General features: G+C 38.2%; 1 protein-coding gene across 1 annotated transcript; it reads right to left on the bottom strand.

The window, feature by feature from the left end:
* Positions 1–1,873: 1,873 nt before the first annotated feature.
* LOC140152819 (degenerin mec-10-like) lies at positions 1,874–16,485 on the bottom strand. The gene is made up of 8 exons (XM_072175327.1): positions 16,403–16,485; positions 15,633–15,747; positions 9,256–9,385; positions 6,012–6,093; positions 5,621–5,678; positions 4,611–4,693; positions 3,784–3,859; positions 1,874–3,311 (listed from the first exon to the last, which is right to left on the bottom strand). The coding sequence occupies exons 2-8, from the start codon at positions 15,687–15,689 to the stop codon at positions 3,126–3,128; spliced, it is 672 nt and encodes a 223-aa protein (XP_072031428.1). The 5' UTR covers positions 15,690–15,747; positions 16,403–16,485; the 3' UTR covers positions 1,874–3,125.
* Positions 16,486–24,054: the final 7,569 nt, after the last annotated feature.

Below are 24,054 nucleotides of genomic sequence, written 5' to 3'. Positions count from 1 at the left end.
TACTAAGTATGCTATCTACTGCTGATGAGGGCGTTGATGACATACTAAGTATGCTATCTACTGCTGATGAAGGCAATGAACGATGGCATACTTAGTAAGCTGTCTACTGCCAGGGCGTTGATGACATACTAACCGTCGGTCGTTTTATCTTTTCTGTTTCGGTTTCAGTTTTCGGTTTCGGATCTCATTGTTATTTTGAAATGTTAGCATGGTACGTGTGAACAATCCTTCCTTTTATTCTAGTCTTTTGTTGCCTACAGAAAAGTTGAACTTCTGTTTCGGTTTCGCTACTAAGTATGCTATCTACTGCTGATGAGGGCATTGATGACATACTAAGTATGCTATCTACTGCTGATGAGGGCATTGATGACATACTAAGTATGCTATCTACTGCTGATGAGGGCATTGATGACATACTAAGTATGATATCTACTGCTGATAGGGCATTGATGACATACTAAGTATGCTATCTACTGCTGATGAGGGCGTTGATGACATACTAAGTATGCTATCTACTGCTGATGAAGGCAATGAACGATGGCATACTTAGTAAGCTGTCTACTGCCAGGGCGTTGATGACATACTAACCGTCGGTCGTTTTATCTTTTCTGTTTCGGTTTCAGTTTTCGGTTTCGGATCTCATTGTTATTTTGAAATGTTAGCATGGTACGTGTGAACAATCCTTCCTTTTATTCTAGTCTTTTGTTGCCTACAGAAAAGTTGAACTTCTGTTTCGGTTTCGGGAGTTATGTTAATTTCTGACATGAAAAACGGGAGATGAGAGGGTTGATGCTAATCTAGACAAAAGATGTGTCTAGATTTTACGGTCGTAAATTCGCGATAAATTGTACGGCTTCAATTGACTTGCGTTGGGTGTATAGGTACTCCAGCCTAGGCGGGAGTAGCTCGTGAAAATAGCCCAGCGTAGAAATATACATTAATCGCTAGTAATCAGTAGGCCTATTGCCGAGAATTACGTATACTTGTTCGTGTAATCGCGCAAAAATCGGTCATATGATTATGTAGAGATGAAACAGGGAATTATTTTCGTCCCAAATACACCTTAAAACTTGATAATATGCAACACCAGAGAAGTGCGTTGAAGTGAAACTAATTGGATTTCTTTCATTGGAATTGGTAATCTGATAATTGCTTCAGGCAAAATTGCCAGACTCGAATCTATTTTAAATGTATATATTATTATTTGTCAGGGAAAATGAGAGAGTGGGGATGATGAGACGAGGAGATGATCGGGTGGAGGAGAGGAGAGGAGAGGAGATCGAGAGAAGAGAGGAGGGCGAGTAGAGCTTACCCACTGAAGCACCAGTGTTGCATAAAATTGACTTATCCAACCTTTATTGACAGACATAAGTGTGATTATTACCTCTTGAAATGAGAATCATGATGCCCCAAACTTAACAATGAAGTCAAATCTCACTTAATCCCTTGCGTTTTCGTTTCTGAACAATAGAGCTCCCGAAACAGAGAAGATAAAACGACAGTAAGTATGCATGCAATCTGCTGGGGGTGTTGATGCCCGCGTTGATGAACATACTATTTTTTAAAATTATTATTACTAAGGGGCTTTTTTTAATTTTGGTTTCTGTTTTCGTTTTTAGATCTCATTGTTATTTTGATGAGTTATGTTAATGTGTTTCTCGTATGCTGTGACAAATTATCCACCCCAGTAACCAAAGACTAAATTTGAGGTTATGAATTCTAATTATTGGAAAATTATATATATTTTTCTGGAATCGGGAGTACTCATGTTTGCACTAAATTGCATCAACTGCATGTAGATTCTAAGTCAATATATAGTGTATATTTCTTGAAACAAAGAAAATCATCTTGTTGCCATAGGCTTACACGATAATGGCAAAAATCAACACGATCTGTTTATTTACGGCATTAAAACCGGTCGCGATAAGTTTATTTATAGTAATATCAAATTATCATTTATTCTATGATTTTATCTTAGTTTTGATATACGCCAACATATTACAACACAAAACGAAATGTTTCTAAAATACAAATTCAAATAATACAATTTTCAAAGATTGCACATTACAGAATTGAAAAATATAGAACCTTAATGTGGTATACAAAGAACTAAAACGAATCACGTAAAGGCCAGAAAAAAACATTTAAGACATAAAAAGGGTTATGTAAAGGCCGGAAAGAACCATTTTGGGGCCCAAGTTACAATTTTCTATAGAACCCATTGCTGTACATACTCAACAAATAATTTTGCATAATTTAATGTAGTTATTTGATATTTGATATTGTAACCAGTGTATGAAGCCAAATAAATAAATAAATAAATAAAATACTACACCCCTTGATAAATTTGTGACTATTTTTGCATTTCTCTCAACAAATAATAACACACTGGTAACAAAAGTTATGTACATTATAGGGGCAAGGAATCTAGTTACTACACTGGAATTTCAGTGACCCAAGACAAGCGGTACGTTATTCATGATATTTATGATAAGAAAAGAGGTACCGCTAGATTGTACCTCATTTCTTAACATATAATGAACCGCTTGTCTTGAATCACTGGAATTTCAATGAAGTAATAGGATTCCTTGCCCCTATAATATACATAACTTTTGTTACCAGTGTGTAGTTATTTTTGAGAAAAATGTAAAATTATTCACATAATTGATCAGGGGGTGTAGTACGGTAGTACCACACATCTATAAATCTATACCTTTGCCAAAATGTCGTGACCAAAATTTGGTCACAGAAACGCTGCTCAAAGCAATTGAGTGCCTGTGTTGAATATTGTATTAGTAGTAGGTGTACTGGAATATTTTCTTTTGACTTTTTTTACTTAGTCAGTTTAAAATATCTACAATCCCGGTCGGGTTCAGACTTTACACCAAAGAAAGCTAAATGTCAGTATGTTAAGTACCCGGGGTTAAGTATATCTAAAATATTGGTTAAAACAATCTTCTTTTACACAAGTGTTTGAACGACTTATGGCCGGGATTGTAGATCATGTGGCACATACACCGGGCACATACATAAACATATCTGTGCTTTTATGTTTTAATAACACTCTGTATTCATACAATTTTGACTAATGTGACACGTGGAATTTCATACGACGGCGGTGGAGATCAGTTCTCCAGCGGTATCTTTTCTATAGGTGTTGATATCACACGGTTTTCTCCACAACGGAACACCTTGCGGAATATGAAAACTGAAATAACGCATACACATTCAAGCATCTCACACAGTGTTAGAATGGATACTCCAATCCATAGACCTAGCTGACCACCAATGTCACTCAGAAGAGCTATTACCTATAGTATAAAAAGGAAAGAAGAGTATAGTTACAATAGATAAGTATATTCGCGAACCATTTTGCTACGTTTTGGCTTTTGATTTTTATGTTAGTTAAATAGCTTAATGCATGAAAGTCCATATTTTGAAACCATTTGGTGCATTTGCTTTCAGGGTCTAGAATAGAGATTTGTTTATTTGTGTTCACCCAGACATGTGACACACATTACATTATGGAGAATTAAAGTGGGGAAGGTCCCGGTCGAAAAAATGAGGTGGCACTGGACCCTGCCTCCCCTGGCCTCCGGTTCCGACGCAGATGGGTAGCCTACGTCACTGATTGGGGGGGGGGGGGTCCCCTTCCTTGCACATATCCCTGGCGCTGCCATGCACTGAGCGCTACTTGTCGCGATTAGTTTATATTATGTTATGAAGGGCAAGAGACAGATATACATGATATAAGTGAATATGTTTAGGTATTATGTGTCTTACCCCATATGATGGTTTCTGTCCGATAAATTCATAGTTGAGTTCTTGGTAGTACACCAGTATTCTGGCAACATTTTCCCTGCAAAATAGCAGACAATGGAAACAAATTAGCCCTACTGACATTCATTTTAAGCAACTTTTGTTTTATTTGTCTTGGTTTGTTATGAAATGCTCACACTACAAACATATACACATATCATATTCATTTGTGCATTCAATTTCATTCATTCATTCAAATTCATTCATTCATTAATTTATTAATTTATTAATTTATGCATTTATTCGATATTCATTTATTTATGTATTTATTCCTTCATTCATTCATACAATTATTTAAATATATAAACAAGCACACTATGGCATGGAGGGCCATAAATGAAATTACTGGGAGAAAAGAGACCAAAACAGCGATTCTAGCGGGCACACCAGAAGAAAGAAACGCTGCCTGCATGCCTGCACCACTTTCAGTTCCTGATACAGACTTTGACATCATTCCAGTGAATGATGACACCCTTCCCATTGACATCAGCGAATTCACACTGCCCACACATGACTTCTCTAGATCCGCCACTGTCTGTTCCCCACACTTTTCAAATAGGATCGACGCCCCTGGACACCATCAAGAGTGATATTGGCTTACATCCATCAGAAATCCAATAACTCATAAAGGACATAATAGGGTTTTGTTAGAGGAAACTTCTGATGCTTCTGATGACCATTCATTCATTCCTTCCTTCATTCTTTCTTCATTCATTTCTTCATTTCTTGATTCATTCATTCATTCATTCATTTCGTTATTCCTTCCTTCCTTCCTTCATTAATATTCATACTTAATCCATATCTTTGGAGAGGCTCCTCGCATACTTTCCCTTGTTTCTTGGTTCACATTTTCCATTCTTTTCATTAAAATGTGCTGAAACAAAACCAATGATCAGAACAGTATTACACACCAATTTGATGACAAATGAATATGATTAATGATAATGAAATATATACAGCATCATTGTCATTTAATTTACAGACATGAATTAATAGGAAATCGTGTTATTTGCGAAGTCGGAGTCCGACACCCATGTCCGACACACATGATCTAAATTTTGGTCGTGTTAAAGGCCCTTTCAGTGATTTCACAGGAACATTAAAAAAAATGGAAATTTGTCAGAGTTGCTTAGAAATAAAGAATAAGTCTACAGAATTTTATTAAACCACTTTTCCCCTGAATACATCGACAAATTAGTCAAAAAACAGAAGTTTTAGAAAGGTTTTCTACTTCAACTCAGATCGACTCGAGAAAATCGAGATTTTCGTACAGTGCGCCACCAATCGACTGGAAAAACTTCCTAGTCCAGTGTTTCTAACACGGGGGGGAAGTAGAGTCTAAATTGATTTAAAACAGAGTAACAGACGCTTAATTTTTGTAGTAGAAAACAAAATAAGCAATTAAACGTCACCGAGGCAAACTAACGGTCAATTCAAATATGAAAAACAGTTAAAATTGTGTATTTTGTTTAAAATAGTAGCTACTGATGTAATAAGTAGTAGAAACAATACGCAACGCGTGTTGGTATGGTGGAGAGTGAGCTTCTTTCGATCTCGAGTCGGACTTTTTGTACTGTCAGTATCAAAAGTCCAGATTCATGTAAATGCTTTATTTTGTTTAAAATACACGGCTTTCGACCGAACCACTAGCAGGCTATGTTAGCACATCTATGCCAATTACAAAGGTACCAAAATCTGAATTTTGATGATTTTTACGATCGTCCGGATGAGCAAATCACTGAATGGGCCTTTAATATAATTGTGGTCAGTATGTATAACGAAAAACATAAGCTTTACTCACTTCATATGCATTTGATGGCCACATGCCGAGACTCATTGCTGGTATGTAGCTTCGTTCACTGAAACAAAGGATGTGTTTAAGTCACTGTAAGTATATCTCATTATATTAGTACTTTTACCATGTTAACAGGTTGTTTACCAGTGAATCCCGCATTGATCTTATAGGAAATGTGTCAAGGAAGCCACTGGGCATTAAAATCTATGATTGCAGTTATTGATTTATGTCAAATAATAGTAAAAACGATAGTTTTCGCTATATTTCCTGCTCCATAACTTTGTAATTAAGAGCAGATTAATTAAAATACCTGCCTTGCAAGAAAAATAGAATAACTGTTGTGGTATTTATAAGGAGATACTGTGCTGTTACTCGAAATGGCGGAATCATTACTTACTTGCAGCCGTGAGGACAATAACTTTCGCATCCCAATTCACCTTTATAGTAGCTATGGTCAACATCTCGCACACACTGAACGGCTGTACATAGTTGTGAAAGAGAAAACATTTTTATTTGTTTGTTTTTGTTAATTGTTTACTTATATTGGTTCGTAAAGGACACACGCTTGGGTCCATCATAATGGTATAGACCTGTGTAAAATGCGCAAGCTTCGCCTATATTAGTCTGGTGCTGAAATATGATATTTTGTCTTGACTCAAAAGTAGCGTCCGCACAATGTTTTTTTGGTGTTTTCTATATCTCTGAGACCTGCTGGTTCAGAATCTGGCGGATGCCACCCTGGCACCCTTGAGTATTTTGAAATAAATAACACCCCAAATGACCCCATGGGGTTATAAAGGGGTCACAAATTGAAAGTGTTAAAATGTCACTTCAAGGTGTACCGGGAAAGTATATCAAATTATTCGTTTAGGCCCAAGGATCACAAATATATAATTTTTTCTCAATACGACCTTTGGTCTACACTAAACTGTAGACCATTGTCCGAAACCACAAGATTGGGGATGTCATGTTGGGCAAAGAGTTCCTTTAACACTGTGATAACAGATTCTTATGTTTGGTCTTTGAGATTCTTAATCTCAATCCATTGAGAGTAATAGTCTATAATGATGTAACTTGAAGTCTGATATTGGAAGAAATCCATACCGAGTCTTTCCCAGGTACACTGTGGGAAAGATGAGGGTATGCGTGGTTCCTTCTGCTCAGGACGATTGATGGCACTGGTCTGACACTTGCTGACCATGTCTACGATGCTGTCTGACATACCTGGCCACCACACTGAATTGTGAACGTGTGCGCGACACTTTGTAATACCCAGGTGACCTTGATGGATGCATTGTAAGATCTCTAGTCTCATTGATCTGGGTATCACAAGACGGTCATCGTATACATGTAGGAGTAGAGTATCCACAACCGCGAAATGCCCTAGCGAAATGACTCTGCTTCCCAATACTGGCGTAGCAATGGACATGTGTATGGGCATGTGTGCAGGCCATCCATTCTGACAATAGTCAGTTATCTGCATACATTCTTCATTTACTTGCCGAGCTCTGGCAATGTCCTGAAGACGTTGCTGGGTTGCTGGAAGTGCTTTCAACAGACTATGAGCGCAGCTTTCAACTTCCACGATAAATATATTGGGTCTGCGTTATTATTTGATAACTTGTTGCTTTCCAGCTACATGCTATAACTTCTGGGGTAAATCTCATCATTCGCAGACGAAAGCGTTGAATGCGAAGAGGCATCGTTGCGAGCACAGTGGTACTGGGGAGAGGGAGCGTAAAGTGTAGTTCAACTACATATTCTGTGAACTTTCCACACGCCAATGTACATGATGTAGCCGGGAGTGCCTCCGTCTCAATGACCGCGTACCGGGTTTATGCATCCGTGAGCTTTCACCCCAACAACACTCTGTGTCTTTGCGAAGTAGTTGGCGCATACACCGTTATTCACCTGTGTAAAAACCTTGTTTATAAAAGATTTTACGCAACGGCGTGTGATTATTGAACAAGGTTGTGTGAATTCTAGATTATGTAAATATAATTGGATGCCATTCCACCTGCATTGTCACCAAAACTGAATTTAAACAACTGTTGTGTAAACTTTCGAAGCACGTGATAAAAAATAACCAATCACGAATGGACAGTTTTGAGGGTAAGCGTACGATATTTCAATCGTTTCTTATGAAAGACATGAACGCGCACACGTGATTCTATCGATAGAACAGAACGGCTTCAAAATAATAGAACACGGAGGTTCCCTATCATAATAGTACAATGAGTGCATGTAAGCTTACTGCGAAGATACTTGACATCATGTCATACTATTGAGTGCTGTCAGGTCAGGTCAACGCAGATTCTTACAGATCCATTTGGCTTTTCAACGCAAACGATACCGGAGCACCAGTCTGTAGGAGTTGTAACTGGTGAAAGGACTCCCTGTCGAAGCATTTTCTCTATCTCTGTCTTCACTTTGGGGAGAAGAGAGTGCGGTATCTTACGTGGTACATGAAGGCAAAATGGGTGTTTATTTGGTTTCAGCGTGATGTGCTCAGTATTTCCTTTGGAGGAATGGATACTCTGCTTTGAAGTCTGGAATCTTCATGCTTGAACCAACTTCATCAATCGCTAAAATGAGCTCCAACTGGCGACAAGCTTGGCGACTGAACAGGACATTTCTGGTTCTTGATGACATAAACTGTTTCATCAACTGCATGGTCTCTGTACTTCAGAGTTGCTTTGAAATGTCCAAATATGGGCAGTTTTGTGCCATCAGAGACGTCAGAGGGCATCATCTGTCTGTGCGAGTGTCACTCATTACAGCCATGACAAATTTACACTGAAGCGTGTTGGCTGTGTGTTTACATTTACTTAAGCGCTCCAATAGTCTTCTTCTTGACTGCTGTTAAATATTTCACCGAGAAAGAGCAAGTCAAATTCAATATCACCGATGGCTTCGACCTCGTTTACGTGTGTCAGTGATGCAGTGGAAGAGCGATATACTGTATGCCTTGAGATGACCGCGTCTGTGACAGCCATTACACTTGACTTCTTTGGCAGGATATGCGCTGCACTCATGTCGTTGGTGACCACACCACTGACATTTAGGGCCTACTTGTAGTACTATTACGATTATTGGTAGCTGGCTTCTTCACGTCATTGATTCTGACACGTTAAGCTGTTGACGCGGACGACCTCGCGATTGTCCTGTCTCGCCTCAACCTGGCGACAGAGCTGTACCGCGTCGTTGAGTGTGAGATTTGACTTGTGAAAAGTAGTCGAGTCCGAGAGTTTTTCACCGAGTATTATCTTGTCTCTGACAAGGTCTTCTTACCCCCCATAATCGCAGTCCTCTGCGAGTCTGTACAAATCTTGTATGTACGCATCTACTGATTCTCCTGGCTGTTGATATCTGTTGTTGAACTTAGCTCTATCAGCTATTATGTTTTTTTCTGACTTTTTAATAGTCGCTGAAAATTTACAATCATGAAAAAAAAAACAGAATACGCCAAGTATAATTGACAAATTAAAAAGACTAGGTTGCGTACGACGTCCTGTCAACCAGACCAAAAAGGCCGTACTGCGCAGGTCAGCAACCAATCAAACCTCGCATTTTCCTGACATCAGACACAAACTGGTCTTTTTAATAGGGTCTTTAATAATAAGCATGGTAAATGGGCTTACTTTCTGAATCTGCAATATCTCCTGATAGAGCGCATGGTTGCTCCGTTGAGTTTCTTGGATATGGATACTTAGGATTTGAGCATCCACAGCGCTGTAACACTTCCCATTGGTAACAACTATGCTCGCATGTCTGATAATAATAAGAAAAGAAATATTCACAAAATATTAGTGGGTAAATATTGTATTATATCATAGACCGTGAAGAGATGGACGGTCGTCTGGATAGTTAGTCTATAGAATTTTCACATTATGCTGAAACCATGTTCGTCTCGCTCGATAACTATTGATGAGGGCGCCAGCTTGGCTTGCCACGGGAGAAAAGTGCTCTCCCAAAAACCTGCAAAATCACCCTATTATCGTACGCTGATTGGGCCAATTTTCGCTAAGGACATTTTGTAAGTAGTTCAACATTGCCGATGTTTTGTCAATCTGAACTGGAACGAAGTAAATGTTCGTAATTTTCGGTAAATATTACTTCATTCGTCGTTACCATCGTTGTTATTTGACTCGTATGTACTGTGTATATTCGCCTACCAAATTACATCCCTGGGCCTCAAGGAAGAACAGATGATTAATTATGTTTTCAACTGATTGAGTGTCCCAGGTTAAAGAAGAAATAAAACAAACAAACAAACAAACAAACAAACATCGATTTGTGTATCAATTGGTTCATCGATTCGTTTCCATCATGATCGGAATTGGAAAACAATATCTCACTTACAGCCGAAACATTCTGCTTAGAATCAATAAGGGTGTAATAAACAACCCTGGACTTTCACGTCTAGACAGTAGCACTTGGAATAAACTGAAAGATCTTGAATAAGAAATTTCGTGGTTGTCGAGCTGGAAAGAATCATTTGCGCCCTATCGACAAAATTGCAACAAGAATTGGCCCTACTTCAAGTGCCAGAACACAGCGTTTTCGAGGTATAAACAGAGACAATCTTTTCGTACTACAGTATACCACGGGTCGGTCGCACTGGTGGAGGAGTTTTCGTCCTTCTTCGTAAGGGGTTTAAAGTCACTCGCACCTGTTGGATTAGCGTGTTTGAAAGAAGCGGCATTCAATCGAAGTACACACGATGTCTCTGACACAGTTACGACTAGCCCTAGAACTCTGGCCATAGTATCCGTTTTTGACTTCTACTAGGGCCAGAGGCACTTACATTGAATTTGTTGGAGATGCTTGAACGATCCAGTACAAAAAATGACAGCATTTCAATGCTTGATCGAACCAATACAAATGTGTATTAAATTCGCTTTTCGTATCTCTTTCCTTGTTGGAAAGGTATAACGTTGAGGAGATAGGAACATGTACCGTCATCCGGGACCTACTCTGCCATGTTTGGCTGAGTAACGGTACATGAACACGGTCTTTTGTGCCTATGTAAATTAGTCATTGTGTAAAGATGTGTTTATACCCATGGGTTACTCATCATCAGACTGAATCCTTGTCGTTAACTGCACAAGTTATGTGTACAATTTTAGAGAACGTTGACCGACAGAGGGTGTCAATATAGGCCTACGTGTCGCTTTTGAAACATAGCGAATCATGCACATGCTCAGCAGGCAAATATGACGGCGATTTAGTACACTGATCATGCGTGCGATTCAGGTTTCTGCAAAAGCGATTGAGTATAAATGTATCTTTAGAAATGACCGGCGATTGTGTGTTCTCAAGTGGGTTTTATCATGTTAATTAGTGACCTGACACACATTTGTATTGGTTCGATCAAGCATTGAAATGCTGTCATTTTTTGTACTGGATCGTTCAAGCATCTCCAACAAATTTTTCAATGTAAGTGCCTCTGGCCCTAGTAGAAGTCAAAAACGGATACTATGGCCAGAGTTCTAGGGCTAATCAGCTACTATCATTCATTTATGTAATATACAATACAAACATAAAGACATACGCAGATTTCTGTTTGTGGATGAGGCACCCGGCACACATGGTACCCATTTATCAACGAAGTATAGAGGCCTTGCATGTGACGTAGCATCCCGTAAATATGGCGGACTACTCAAATGCATTCAACAAAAGCATGATTGCAATCTACCGTGACAGTTCGTCTCACACACATAACCCTGCACTACGATCAAATAGGTTGATGACAACATTTGATTGAATGGACTGCACTCCGCCATAACTACGGTCATAGATGAACTCCTGGATGGGGCAGCTTTAATTAGCATGAGGCCGCATTGATATGTAAATAGCGTATTGTTATTTAAATTTGTGCCCAGACGTATTGAGGGCGACAGTCATGTAATCCAGACGGAGAATGGCTGCATATGCCGGGCATGTCAATTTGCTGAGTGAAGGCTGATAATCACCTTTCTGTAAAGGTAATAAGCTAGTATATTTCGTGTACCAGTTGGTTATAACAAAAAATTAGTATCATATTAAATGCATAAACTTTGAAAGTTACATGAATTTGAAGAGCAGAGCTTCGAAATCTAGCTAAGTCAGGTGATGTGAAATTCTGCTGCGTAACCCCCTCTGCGTGGTAGAATTATATTCATAAAACATTGAATTTATCAGATATCACGGGCAGCCAACCACGATTTATCAGCATTTAAAATATATGTTAATTAACAAAGATAAATAATAAAGAGTACAAATGGCAATTAACTAGTAAACAAGCCTGAAATCTTAAAATGTTGCCACGTGATTTGCCGAACACATGATAATGTCAACATGTGACCACTATTCAGATTTACCGTAAATATTTGGAGTATGCTTGCACATCATGCACATACACTGTGCATTTCTTTACCTCCGTATAAAATCAATAATTCATGCTGGGAGCCAAGTAACATTGTCTGCTCAGTGCAGATTGGTATTTTATTTTACTTGAGAGCATAATAGTAGGGATGACCAATGAACCATCAACTTGATTAGAACACTCCCATAGACATGCAGGGAGCTCAACTGTGCACTGCTTGCACAGACATTTCTAAATTGAGCTCATTCTTTTATTTTTCATAATTTTTCTGTAAAAATTGGAGATGTTAATGCCAATTATGTTTTGTAACTATCCTGCAAATTACAGCATCATAACTTATTTGGTTTTTCTGTAAGTGTGAGTCAAAATTGGTCAATCGCCACAGTGCGCTTAATTGCCAGTGGCCCAGTGCAGCACTGCTCAGAATGGCACAAAATATTCAGATGAAAAGATCAGGTGAACACCTTGACCTACTGAGCTGTAATTTGGCAGAGTTGTTGTTATTACCTCTATCATACCCTCTGTAAAAAGGAAAAAAAACCGGACAAGTAGATCTCGAGTTAAAAATTAAATCACCAGCTTCCCTTTGGAATTTCCAAACACCTTTCGAATCATGTTAAATAGACACCTTTCTGAACATAAATGTGAAGTTTCATGCTCATTTGTTGTATTATTCACCTGATCTCAACCCTAAACATTTTCTTATATTTATACCATCTGCACTGACTTGCTGCTATACACGCACAGGAGCTGTACTTTTAAAATACGCGCCTAATCAATAATGAGTCTTTCACTCCATTGTTAAAGTACTGTGCTCTCTGTAGCATATGGTGTGACCAGGCCCTGGATGTGATGGTTTTGTAGCACATGACAGTATTCATTCAAGCCTATCAAGGTCTGTTATTAGCCACTTGCTGAATGGCTGGGCATTATCAGCTATCAAAGAGATACCTTATGCTGCTGCCAATCACAATAGAGGTTAAACATTTTGTTAAAACCCCAGAAGTGATATCAGGATAAAGCTGTGCATGTTGGTACTTGATTGTTTGGATTCCTATGTTGAAAATCCTTGTAGTACATTAGTATTTTTCTTATGTGTAGTGTATATTGTTGTGGAAAAAAAGTTCACACTGGACTTTTGATTTTGTGCCACTTTGGCCATTATGGATGATTTTTGGCAAATGTTTTCTAAAAGCATGATTTCAGTGCCTCGGTTTGAAGAAATACTTAATGCTATTGACTAGTAAAGTGCCATTTCATAAGAAACCCTTTGATACTTTCACAATATGCTTGTTTCATGTTTGCATATATATTAAAATAAAGAAATATAAAAAGGTAAATATATGCTTATACCAATTTTGCTCACATTGCTATATTTAGACTTTGTCAATTTATTTCGTTCAATGACCGGTCAGAATGGGAAACTTTGAAAATTCATAATTCGAAAAGTTTTTGACCGATTTTGACCATTTAACCACCAAAATACTTCTGTTGATGCGTTCTTTCCAGAAAATAATCTTTTGTAGCAAAAGGGGCAACATGAAATTATGATGGTCATCCCTAATAATAGAAATACATAAGACGAATCATGGCGCCATGATGGAAGGTCAGGTCGGGTATCAAAGGTTATTATAACTTAAATACTACTTGTATTTCCCACCTTGCCTCTGTCACATATGTGACGTGTCATGTCAAAAGGAGACACTTTTGGGCAGGTTATCAATTTTGAGGTTTTTACATATCTTAAATATAGAGATATTTGCTCCACAACGCCGTTTTCCCCAATGAAATCGAACATTTCTAAGCAAAGATATTGAGTTTGTAAGTTATGGTATTATAAAATTGGAAATTGAGATATCGGCCTTTGAAAATATTATTGACAATGGTGAGAGTAGGAATTACCTTGAAAAATGTCTCAAAAAATACAAGATGCCAGTTATATTCCGGTCTGAAACTATCAGACAATATTTTAAACATTAATAGCATCACAAATTTGCAATAAACCCAAATTGTGAAAAAGTCACCCCAGGCAGATTTTTTGTCTATTTCTCCATTTACGATCCTGCCCAAAAGTGTCTCCTTTTGACATGACACGTCACATATTTCCTTCATATTATTGACAGCAAGTCCTAATTTTGACTTTGCTATTGCAAAATGTCATTTCATATGATCAAATTAGTAGACTTTCTTTGAAAAAACATATCACTGGTGCCTGATGGGAATACCCGTCCGCCATTTCATTAAACTGGATCGTTTTCGCCTGGTTTGTGCCCAGATGTATTGGGCGCGCGCTATACTCTCATTGAACAGGCAAAGTTCGCAAAACTAACAACGTTGTTATTTGCCAAACTCAATTAACATGATCCAAGGGGTCGAACATGAATTATTCATAACGAGCTATAACGGATCGATAACTGGCCTCACTTTCTAGCTAGTAAACCAGCTGAATTTTTCATAGATTTTGCGTTGCTAATAGAACAACCGTGAATTTAGTGTCACCCCCTTGCTACGGTGAAGGACACCGGCTCAAATCCTTTGTTTGGAGCCAATCGATAATTTCATACAGGGCCTCCATAGCTTTTTTATTTTACCGTTTTTTAACCTATGCAAGAGTTATTTTTCTAATGCATAGGCAACTCAACAGTCATAATTTATTTATATGGGTATAATATTACTACTCAAGTACTCATTAATACCCAAAGTTCGGTGTAATAAAACAATTGAATACCTGAGTGGAAGAAGGGCCCAACTCCATCAAAACTGTTTTTGAGATATTAAGGAAAAACTTAATATTTGGAAAAGTTTTATAGACAGAATATTGTCATCTTCAGGGGACCTTTAACACATGAATATACAATATTACATACATTCAAAATTATATATGATGTTTCCATGGCAACGGTACAGGTCTTAATGCAAGCTGGAGTTGGGCCCTTCTTCCACTAATATACTGTAAGTGCCACTTCCGTAAACAGATGTGTTATAAAAAGCTACAGAAATTTGATAATTATCCATTAGTTGCACATGTGATATGTTAGCAAGAAAGTTTATTGTAGTGAAAAGCAGTTTTCATGGATGAACAAAATTGCACTTTAACCCAATATTTGTGGAAGAACCATGAAAACCATGTGGAAGACTATTTTAGAGAGTGGATTTTGGCTCATCTTTCAAACACAAGTAAGAACTGTCTGCTGGCAATAAAATGCTGGGTCTAACTCATTTTTGTAAAAAATTGGAGTTGGGCCCTTCTTCCACTCAGGTATTCAATTGTGACCTGCCACAACGAAATGAGTATAAAGTCGCAAGTTGGTAGTGTCGAGACATTCACAGGCTGACAGAGATGGCTTTGTTTGCCGCGCACCTGTTCAAGCCAGAAGTATGTCTGAATGTCCTTTGTGAATGGGGGTACAATGGGTCATGGGACACGAAATGAGCGTTAAAACGCTCATTTCGTGGTGGCAGGTCACAAAAACTACATGTTTATATTGGGGAAATAGGACACTGCCATATTCCCTTGGTACTGGGCTACTGGCTACGGGCCTATCACCCTTCATCCTCCGGTTTCGGGGGTGATAGACCCATAGCCAATACCTCGGGAAAATAGTTTGCCTTATTTCCCCTCTAACCATGTAGTATTTGTATAATATTTACCGTCATGCTGTAATCTATTCCATAATTCGTCGTATAAAAAGTCTTCGAATGGAACATCCTTCTTAACAGAATTGACGCAATCTGCCCAGGGTTTTCCAAGACGTGCAATATCCACCTGTTCAGATGAAAGAGAGCTGTCAATTTACAATTTAAAAAGATATGACTCGTAAGGGACCGTTCACAAACACTTCTTAGGGGCCTGATGCAAAAGGGGGCCCTGAAAATTTTGACCCTCCTAAGGGGATGGGCCTGAAAAAATGACCACAAATTTTCCTGGGAAAATTGAGTTTATATGCTTTTCTATAGGGTTAACTCATAATTTTCATGTCAAAAAAGGGGGCCTGTTACACCCCTCTTGCAAATGCGACCAAGCCAGGGCGGCCAGGTGAAGCCAAATGTGCATTGGAATAACACGGGAGTTTGGATATAGATGGTATATTTCTTTCTCATACAAATGCATGGTCCCCCGTTATTAAAGCTTGTACTGGGTTGAAAATTCAGATAATTTGAAAAGAATAAGTAATTGAAACATAGACCAAGTACTAAAATCATAGCTTTTATACTTTTTCATATATGACGCTAACTAGTTCATCAGTGTTGTGTGTATACATGTAGTTAACAATAACTGCATGATGATAAGGTCCTCGAACTTGTGTGATGCAATGCATGACGTGTGCGGGATGTGTGGGGTATAGGAGACATCTCGCTTGATGGGGTGAGATTAGACTATTATTGCAAATATTCCGGATCTGTTACTTAAGCTTACTTACCACACGAACTCCAATGGATGTTTCAAAACCTGGTGATATAGATATCCCGTGATCTTCAGGAAACGGCATCTCGTTTGGATTGTGAATCACCACTTTAAATCCTGCAGTTGCTGTAATCCCTTGCATGTATTCTCCTTGTTGGGCATTTAATTCAAGAGAAAGACCTATGGCAATATAAAAAATAATGTTGCTCTTTTTGCGTTTTTGGAGATTTAAACTTGAATGGTATGGATGTTTTATATATGTAAATGTTCCATTTAAATGTGATTAGTGATGTGAGAGGATTATTGTCATTATCAAACAAACGAACGAATAAATTCAACAAAAAGTACATTTATTACCATAAAGTGGTCCAGGTCTGTTGGAATATAGGTGGGCACTGCGATCGAACATATCCGAGTTGAAAGTGTAGCAATTTCCATATTTGTAGTGGAAGAACCTTGTAAAGTTTCTGATGCCAAAAAATGAAGAAAACAAATAGAAAGATCACAAATGAAACAGGGGAATGGATATGGAATTCTTCTACCATAGTGAAGATCGGGCTATGTAATATCAATTCATTGTTGATACATGTATGTGGTGATCCGATGAATTCCAAATTAACAATTAAGAAAGTAAAGTATCATGATTCTCCACAAGAAACTATCGTTCCAAGGAAGGACAGAAATGACTTTGTCAACGCTGTTTAACAGTGATACCGTATATTAAAACAATATTTTTAAGATTTCTCTGAATTGAACTACATTGAACCAGGCCAGACTCGGTAGAGCCGTAAGCATAAGCGAGGGACGAGCATTATTGTTCTGGTTTTAATGTACCATGTTTACGCACGAATCGAGTGAAACTTTCAATGTCAGACTATTGAAGCCCATAACGAAGGTAAATTTGGATATTTGATGGACCATTATTCGCAAAGCGCGCAAAGTTGCAATTTTGGCCAAATTACTGTTCTTCGAGTTAAAAAGGAAAATGCACAAAGGCAATTAATGTTTTATTTTTTCTTCTATTAGGATTTTTAGGAGGGGCAATGGCATCCGCCATGGAAAAATTAGGGAGGCATGTCCCCCTCCCCCTCTTTTGTAGTCTATTTGTCATATGGCTAGACTAAATAGGCTTACCCTGGCGAGCATGGATATCCTTTCCATTCACAATACAAGAGCATATCATCTAGCTGATGTCCAATTTCTTGTCTTTCTTCCGTTGTCTTATTCGCAAGCAGATTTATCAACATCTGTTGGGTCTTGTATTCTTCAGAAATAGTTTGATAGAACTCTCGAGATTCTCGTTGGTCCCAAGAAAGAATTGCCTGGAAAAAAAACTTGCATGAAAGGAATCTTTGCAAATAGCGTTCCGGGGGGATATCGTTTAAATGATAGCGTTTTAAATGGCGGTATAATGGGCTAATGTATTTCACCGTCGCACTGACTTTGATATGTGATGCAATCAAACAAAATGAATCTGGTCACTCTGATGTCAACCTAATCAAATTCTAATGTTTGTTTTATAGTTCCAATATATATTAGTACATTAGTAGCATCCCATGTATCCATCACCTTAATACTTGTATTTTCCGAAACCTATCAGCGGCGCACCGGGAAATATCTTCAAATGGGGGCACAATTCCCAAGTCGTCCTGCTGACCGGCTACCAGAAACACATTACCGGGACAAATCATGCGCGCAATGAGCGAACTCTGATTAATTTTGCTTTATCACGTTGACAATATCAATTTGATTCTTAAAATTTGTTCAGACTCAATTCAGATTAGCGCTCCATCTGGATCAATAGTCCGACTAAGGTTACATGTAGCTTTTTGAAAACAGAAAGAATCGCCTGATGGCACACTTGAGCTCCTTTGCCTTGAGGTACATTTCACATGTAGACAGTATCGTGTGCAAATAGAGAGCTCCTTCGTCTGAAAGAATTAAGGTTCCGTGCCCGTATTTGCTGTTGGGAATTTTACGGGAGGGTACTTTTAAGTTGTGCCTAAAATTCCAATTATGTCTGGTGACCCCATAGCGCCATTAGGCGAACCTTTACGGTAGTTTATTCTACTACTACCTCAGTGAATGTTAAGTTCATAACTTACATAACTTAGCCCGAATTCCACTCATTCGTGTTCGTGAGCAAGTTTTGTACCCGGGTTTTGTATCAATGACATGATGCAACACGATATGTCATTACCACCGTGCATAATTTTGGTGGGCATTTAACCCAACCATACAAAAAAAATTGTGCAAGTGGAAAGCGCCCTCTGTGGCAATTAGATAATACCGTTGTGACATGATGCTTACATCAACATCAAGGGCGTAGTCTTAGCTCTCAAATACCGTTTATTCTGTTCAATTTTCTTGTTTTAATCTCGAGATATGTTTAGTTAACAACGAAGGGTAAAATCAAAATTGTGCCACTTTTTCCATGTTTACTAGGGAAGAGTGCTGTAAATCAATGATAGCATCAAGTTTATCAAAAGTTCCATCGTGAAATCAAAAGAACGCATCAATTACACAACAATATGAAATTGTTTTTACTGTTTTATCATGATACAGGTATAACGATTCTCTTTTTTCCACTTAAAACAGATTAAAAGATAATAGAAATTTCACATTCTGCTGTAAAATTAAATACATGTGCATATCAATTATTTTATCATGGTAAATACTGGTGTGGGGTTTTTTTGGGGGAGGGGGGTTGTCACTGTTAAAAGACAAACAAATATTGCACACTTATAGGTTAATGAACGCATATTACTTGCTGGGAGAGAAATTTGACAAAATAATATACGCGCGCTGATGTTGATGCGTCTAATGCACGAGTCTCGAAGGGGGAGTGCATTAGACGCATCAACATTAGCTATCATTGATTAACATGATTAATGTAAATACAGGTACAGTCCTCTTCCCTATAAAAAGTGGCGCAATTGTGATTTTACCCTTTCGTTGTTAACTAAACATATCTCGAGATCAAAATAAATAGATTGAACAGAACAAACGGCATTTAAGAGCTAAGACTGCGCCCTTGACTATGACTTTGATGTAAGCATCATGTCACAACGGTATTTTCTAATTGTCAAAGAGCGCGCTTTTCACTTGCACAATTGTTTTGAGACAGGCTGTAGTTTATTCCGTTTACAGAGAATCAAACCTTTTCAGTTTTATTTGGTTTTATTTTTAGTATATTTTTAGTTTTATTTTACTTGGCGACATACTGGCCTTGCAGACAAACAAAATCCGAGCACAGATGAGAATTTCCAAAACGGTGTTTCTTTCACTATTCATTCACTTCAGCATGTCGACAGAAAATTAAACAAATCCCTTTTTGGGAAAGATGTGTACGTTTGGCGTACTCCGTTCTCATTTTCTACATGTAACGTTTTTCGAACTACTCTGTGTAAAAAAATGTGAAAATAAGCTCGAGAAGCCTAGCCACGGATTTGTTCCCCGACAAGCTTCACATTTGAATGCGTAAACTAAAATATTCATCTGTTGAAACTCTGGTTGAAACAAACTCAACTAGACATTGTGCTCACAGAGCACGGTCCTTAGCCAGTGATGTTGATCTTTTATGACCTTTGACCTAGAGTTGTTCATGCGACATTTGTACCACCAGCCTATGGTTCATGGTGGTGACGACATTGTAGGCCTACTATGTAATTTACGGGAGCAGCAGCATTTTGAAAGTATTTGGTAAAGAAAGAAAGAAGAAGAATCGGAAAAAAAAACAGGACCTAGCTCAGCTAGGTAAATACACAGATGCCCTTGGAAGGCTCTATAAAGATTGTTTACCTATCTTTACAAGGCCTTGCAAGGACACATAATGAGGAATGATCAGCCCAATTATTATTATACTTGGCTAGTTGAACCACAATGGGCTTGTAAGGACTGTATATCTTTGCTGTTTGGATGACATATTTGTGTGCAAATCTATCATGGGGGTCATAGGGCCCCCTAGTCAATTTGAGTGAAAATTACGTTTTTGGTCACTGTGGAAGAACTTTGACCGCAAATGATCACGTGGCATTTGTGGCAACACCCAATGGTCCTAGTGCTCAACTATTTTAAGTGAAAAACACGTTTAGGGCTATAATTTCCTTGACATGACATTTGCGCCAGACATTTTCACATGACATTTGTGGCACCCCCAATGGTCATAATAACCAAATTTCGTCAAAATTGACAAACGCATATGGCTACGATGGCTCATTATACGATTGGTAGAAGAAAGAAAGAACGAATCAGAATCTAAGAAAAAGATACCCTTTATAACCAAATGCCATTTGGCTAAGGTAAAAACTCACCTCTTCTGTTGTGGCTTGCGTGTCAGTAGGCATGGTAGTTCCTTGTGAGTTGGTAGAACCAGGATCATGAGTCGTGGTATTTGCATCGCTTTGACTATCACCGGCAGGAGGAGGTTGGGGATTGTGATTGGGTACAAAATTAGCGTCGAAATACGAACGAAATTGGTTATCAGATTCTTCCAACTTTGTCCTGCGCACAGAGTTAACATTGCACACTGTCACAGATGGGAATTCGAGATTTGTTTTGAACCGGAGTTCCATGTCAACGTGATATGGGGCGTCTACGTACATGATGAAAAGCTTCGAAACTTGCCAAATAACAGCACCGACACCACCAAAAAACAAAATAATCCATAGAACACGATGAAAAGAGTGGTTGCTTTGAGAAATGTTAGGCAGCCCATGTGCGGAGGAATTGGCTAGGAATTCCTTAACAATTCCACCAAGACGTCCTTGTTGTTCCATCATTAATATAGAGAGGTGTTCATAAACAGTCGACTCACATCATTTTTATCTCCATTCTTACATCTTCTCTGCATGTAAACATATTCATATTACAACTTACAAGAATGTATGATAATGAATGATATTCTATCGGAAAGTCGCCCTTAACATGTTAACCATTGGTTTCAATATGGGACAGGAATTTGTCAAAAGTTGTGACGAAATCTATATTTATTGATCTCCTCCTATTAAACTGTATAGTGAGAAGTCATTGAGCATGTCAATTGATAATAGATACCTGTACAAAAATAAAGGTTACTCCAAACAGTTGTGGAACGTATAAAAACTGACATGCAAGTATCAATAATCAATATTCTCTGTTATCATTAAGACCGTGCACAATCGAATCGAGTGTTTTGTCATAGACATTTGGATAATTCCTGCATTCTATATTGTACACAGTTTTTAGTTTTATCAGAGCTGGTGTCCACTATATTAGCTGTTATCCCTCGAAAAAGAAAAGTTTTGTCTTTTCGAAACGACGGGTTTTTAACTTTGTTTATATGTTTTGTGTTACTCCTCCATTGGATGTTGTGTCACATTTTCACAACTCAGTAATTTTTACATGAATGTGTTCTTAAACTCTGAGACTAGTATACTAGTCTCAGCTTAAACTATAGCATGTGGTTTTGCTGTTTAATTTAATATTTTGTTGTTTGTCCCTGAATTATATCATTTTGTTTGTTCAGTTTGTTATTATAATGTATATACCTCTGTGGCTCTGGAATTGTTTATTTTTGGCCATCGAATTTGACCTACTTCTGCACCTACATTTGGTTCCGTTTGTGCGTATAGTTTGTGCGTATGTGCGTCAATTCTCATCACTTTTAAGGAATACGTGTACCATGCACTGGAACTTAAAGTTCCAAAGCATGGTACACGTATGTCCGTGTTGTTGTTTTTGAAGGTTATCCAGTAGCGTAGCCAGAAGCCAATTTTTCGTCCCCATTTGTCAATGTTTTGACCCATTTGTAGCCATTTTACTCATTGTCGTCCCCATTGTACATTTTTTGTATCCCCGAAAAGTTTCTGTGGTTGCTAGCCCCCCATTCTGCTCAATCATGGCCACGCCCATGTGGTTAACACTCTGTGGGCCGTGGAATTAGTCAAACTTTACTACTTGTTTAAAGCCATCACTGAAACTGCCAAGATATTTTGAAGCGATTTTGTTTTATTTTTGAAGTGTTTTGAGAAGAATATTTTGGAACAACTTCCCAGATGGACATTATTATTGGGACACGGTACCGGTATATCGTGTCCGGCGTACACTTATTATTGGGACACGGTACCGGTATATCGTGTCCGGCGTACACTTATTATTGGGACACGGTACCGGTATATCGTGTCCGGCGTACACTCCTCCAAATAGTCCAAGTTGTAGAGTGATATGGGGCTGTCATTTACTTCTGAAGGGGGTCATGAATATACTGGGGGTCATGGAATTTTTATACCAAAAAAAAGGGGGTACTGAGAGTTCCTGGCAAAGCGTTCCTGGACGAAGGCGATCCACGGGTGTTGATGTTGGCATGTCGGCACTGATACTCGACCCCCCCCCCCCCATCTCCTCTAGATCTATTCCATACCAAAACAGTATCTATTCATTTTATTAGATCCATCAGAGAAAATCTTCTCTGGATCCATGATCGAAACCGAATCTATTCATTTTATTCGATCCATCAAATATCTACTCTGGATCCATTTTATATCGAAACCGTGTCTATTCATTTTATTAGATCCATCAGAGAAGATCTCCTCTAGACCCATTTCATATCGAAACCGTGTCTATTCATTTTATTAGATCCATCAGAGAAGATCTCCTCTAGACCCATTTCATATCGAAACCGTATCTATTCATTTTATTAGATCCAACAGAGAAGATCTCCTCTAGACCCATTTCATATCGAAACCGTGTCTATTCATTTTATTAGATCCATCAGTGAAGATCTCCTCTAGACCCATTTCATATCGAAACCGTATCTATTCAATTTTTATTAGATCCATCAGTGAAGATCTCCTCTAGACCCATTTCATATCGACACCGTGTCTATTCATTTTATTAGATCCATCAGAGAAGATCTCCTCTAGACCCATTTCATATCGAAACCGTGTCTATTAATTTTATTAGATCCATCAGAGAAGATCTCCTCTAGACCCATTTCATATCGAAACCGTATCTATTCATTTTATTAGATCCATCGGAGAAGATCTACTCTGGATCCATTTCATATCGAAACCGTGTCTATTCATTTTATTAGATCCATCAGTGAAGATCTCCTCTAGACCCATTTCATATCGAAACCGTATCTATTCATTTTATTAGATCCATCAGTGAAGATCTCCTCTAGACCCATTTCATATCGAAACCGTGTCTATTCATTTTATTAGATCCATCAGAGAAGATCTCCTCTAGACCCATTTCATATCGAAACCGTATCTATTCATTTTATTAGATCCAACAGAGAAGATCTCTTCTAGACCCATTTCATATCGAAACCGTGTCTATTCATTTTATTAGATCCATCAAAGAAGATCTCCTCTAGACCCATTTCATATCGAAACCGTATCTATTCATTTTATTAGATCCATCAGTGAAGATCTCCTCTAGACCCATTTCATATCGAAACCGTATCTATTCATTTTATTAGATCCATCAGAGAAGATCTGCTCTAGACCCATTTCATATCGAAACCGTGTCTATTCATTTTATTAGATCCATCAGAGAAGATCTCCTCTAGACCCATTTCATATCGAAACCGTATCTATTCATTTTATTAGATCCATCAGAGAAGATCTCCTCTAGACCCATTTCATATCGAAACCGTGTCTATTCATTTTATTAGATCCATCAGAG

This window comes from Amphiura filiformis, chromosome 5, assembly GCF_039555335.1.
Source record: "Amphiura filiformis chromosome 5, Afil_fr2py, whole genome shotgun sequence".
Lineage (NCBI taxonomy): Eukaryota > Metazoa > Echinodermata > Ophiuroidea > Amphilepidida > Amphiuridae > Amphiura > Amphiura filiformis.
This window is presented reverse-complemented; position numbering and strand designations above follow the sequence as displayed.

Coding starts and splice junctions, on each gene's coding strand:
- LOC140152819 (XM_072175327.1), bottom strand. CDS start 15,689: ATGTTCCATTCGAAGACTTTTTATACGACGAATTATGGAATAGATTAC. Junction 4,694..5,620: donor GGCCATCAAATGCATATGAA/GTGAGTAAAGCT, acceptor GTTTTGTTTCAG/CACATTTTAATGAAAAGAAT. Junction 3,860..4,610: donor TCTCCAAAGATATGGATTAA/GTATGAATATTA, acceptor GCTATTTTGCAG/GGAAAATGTTGCCAGAATAC.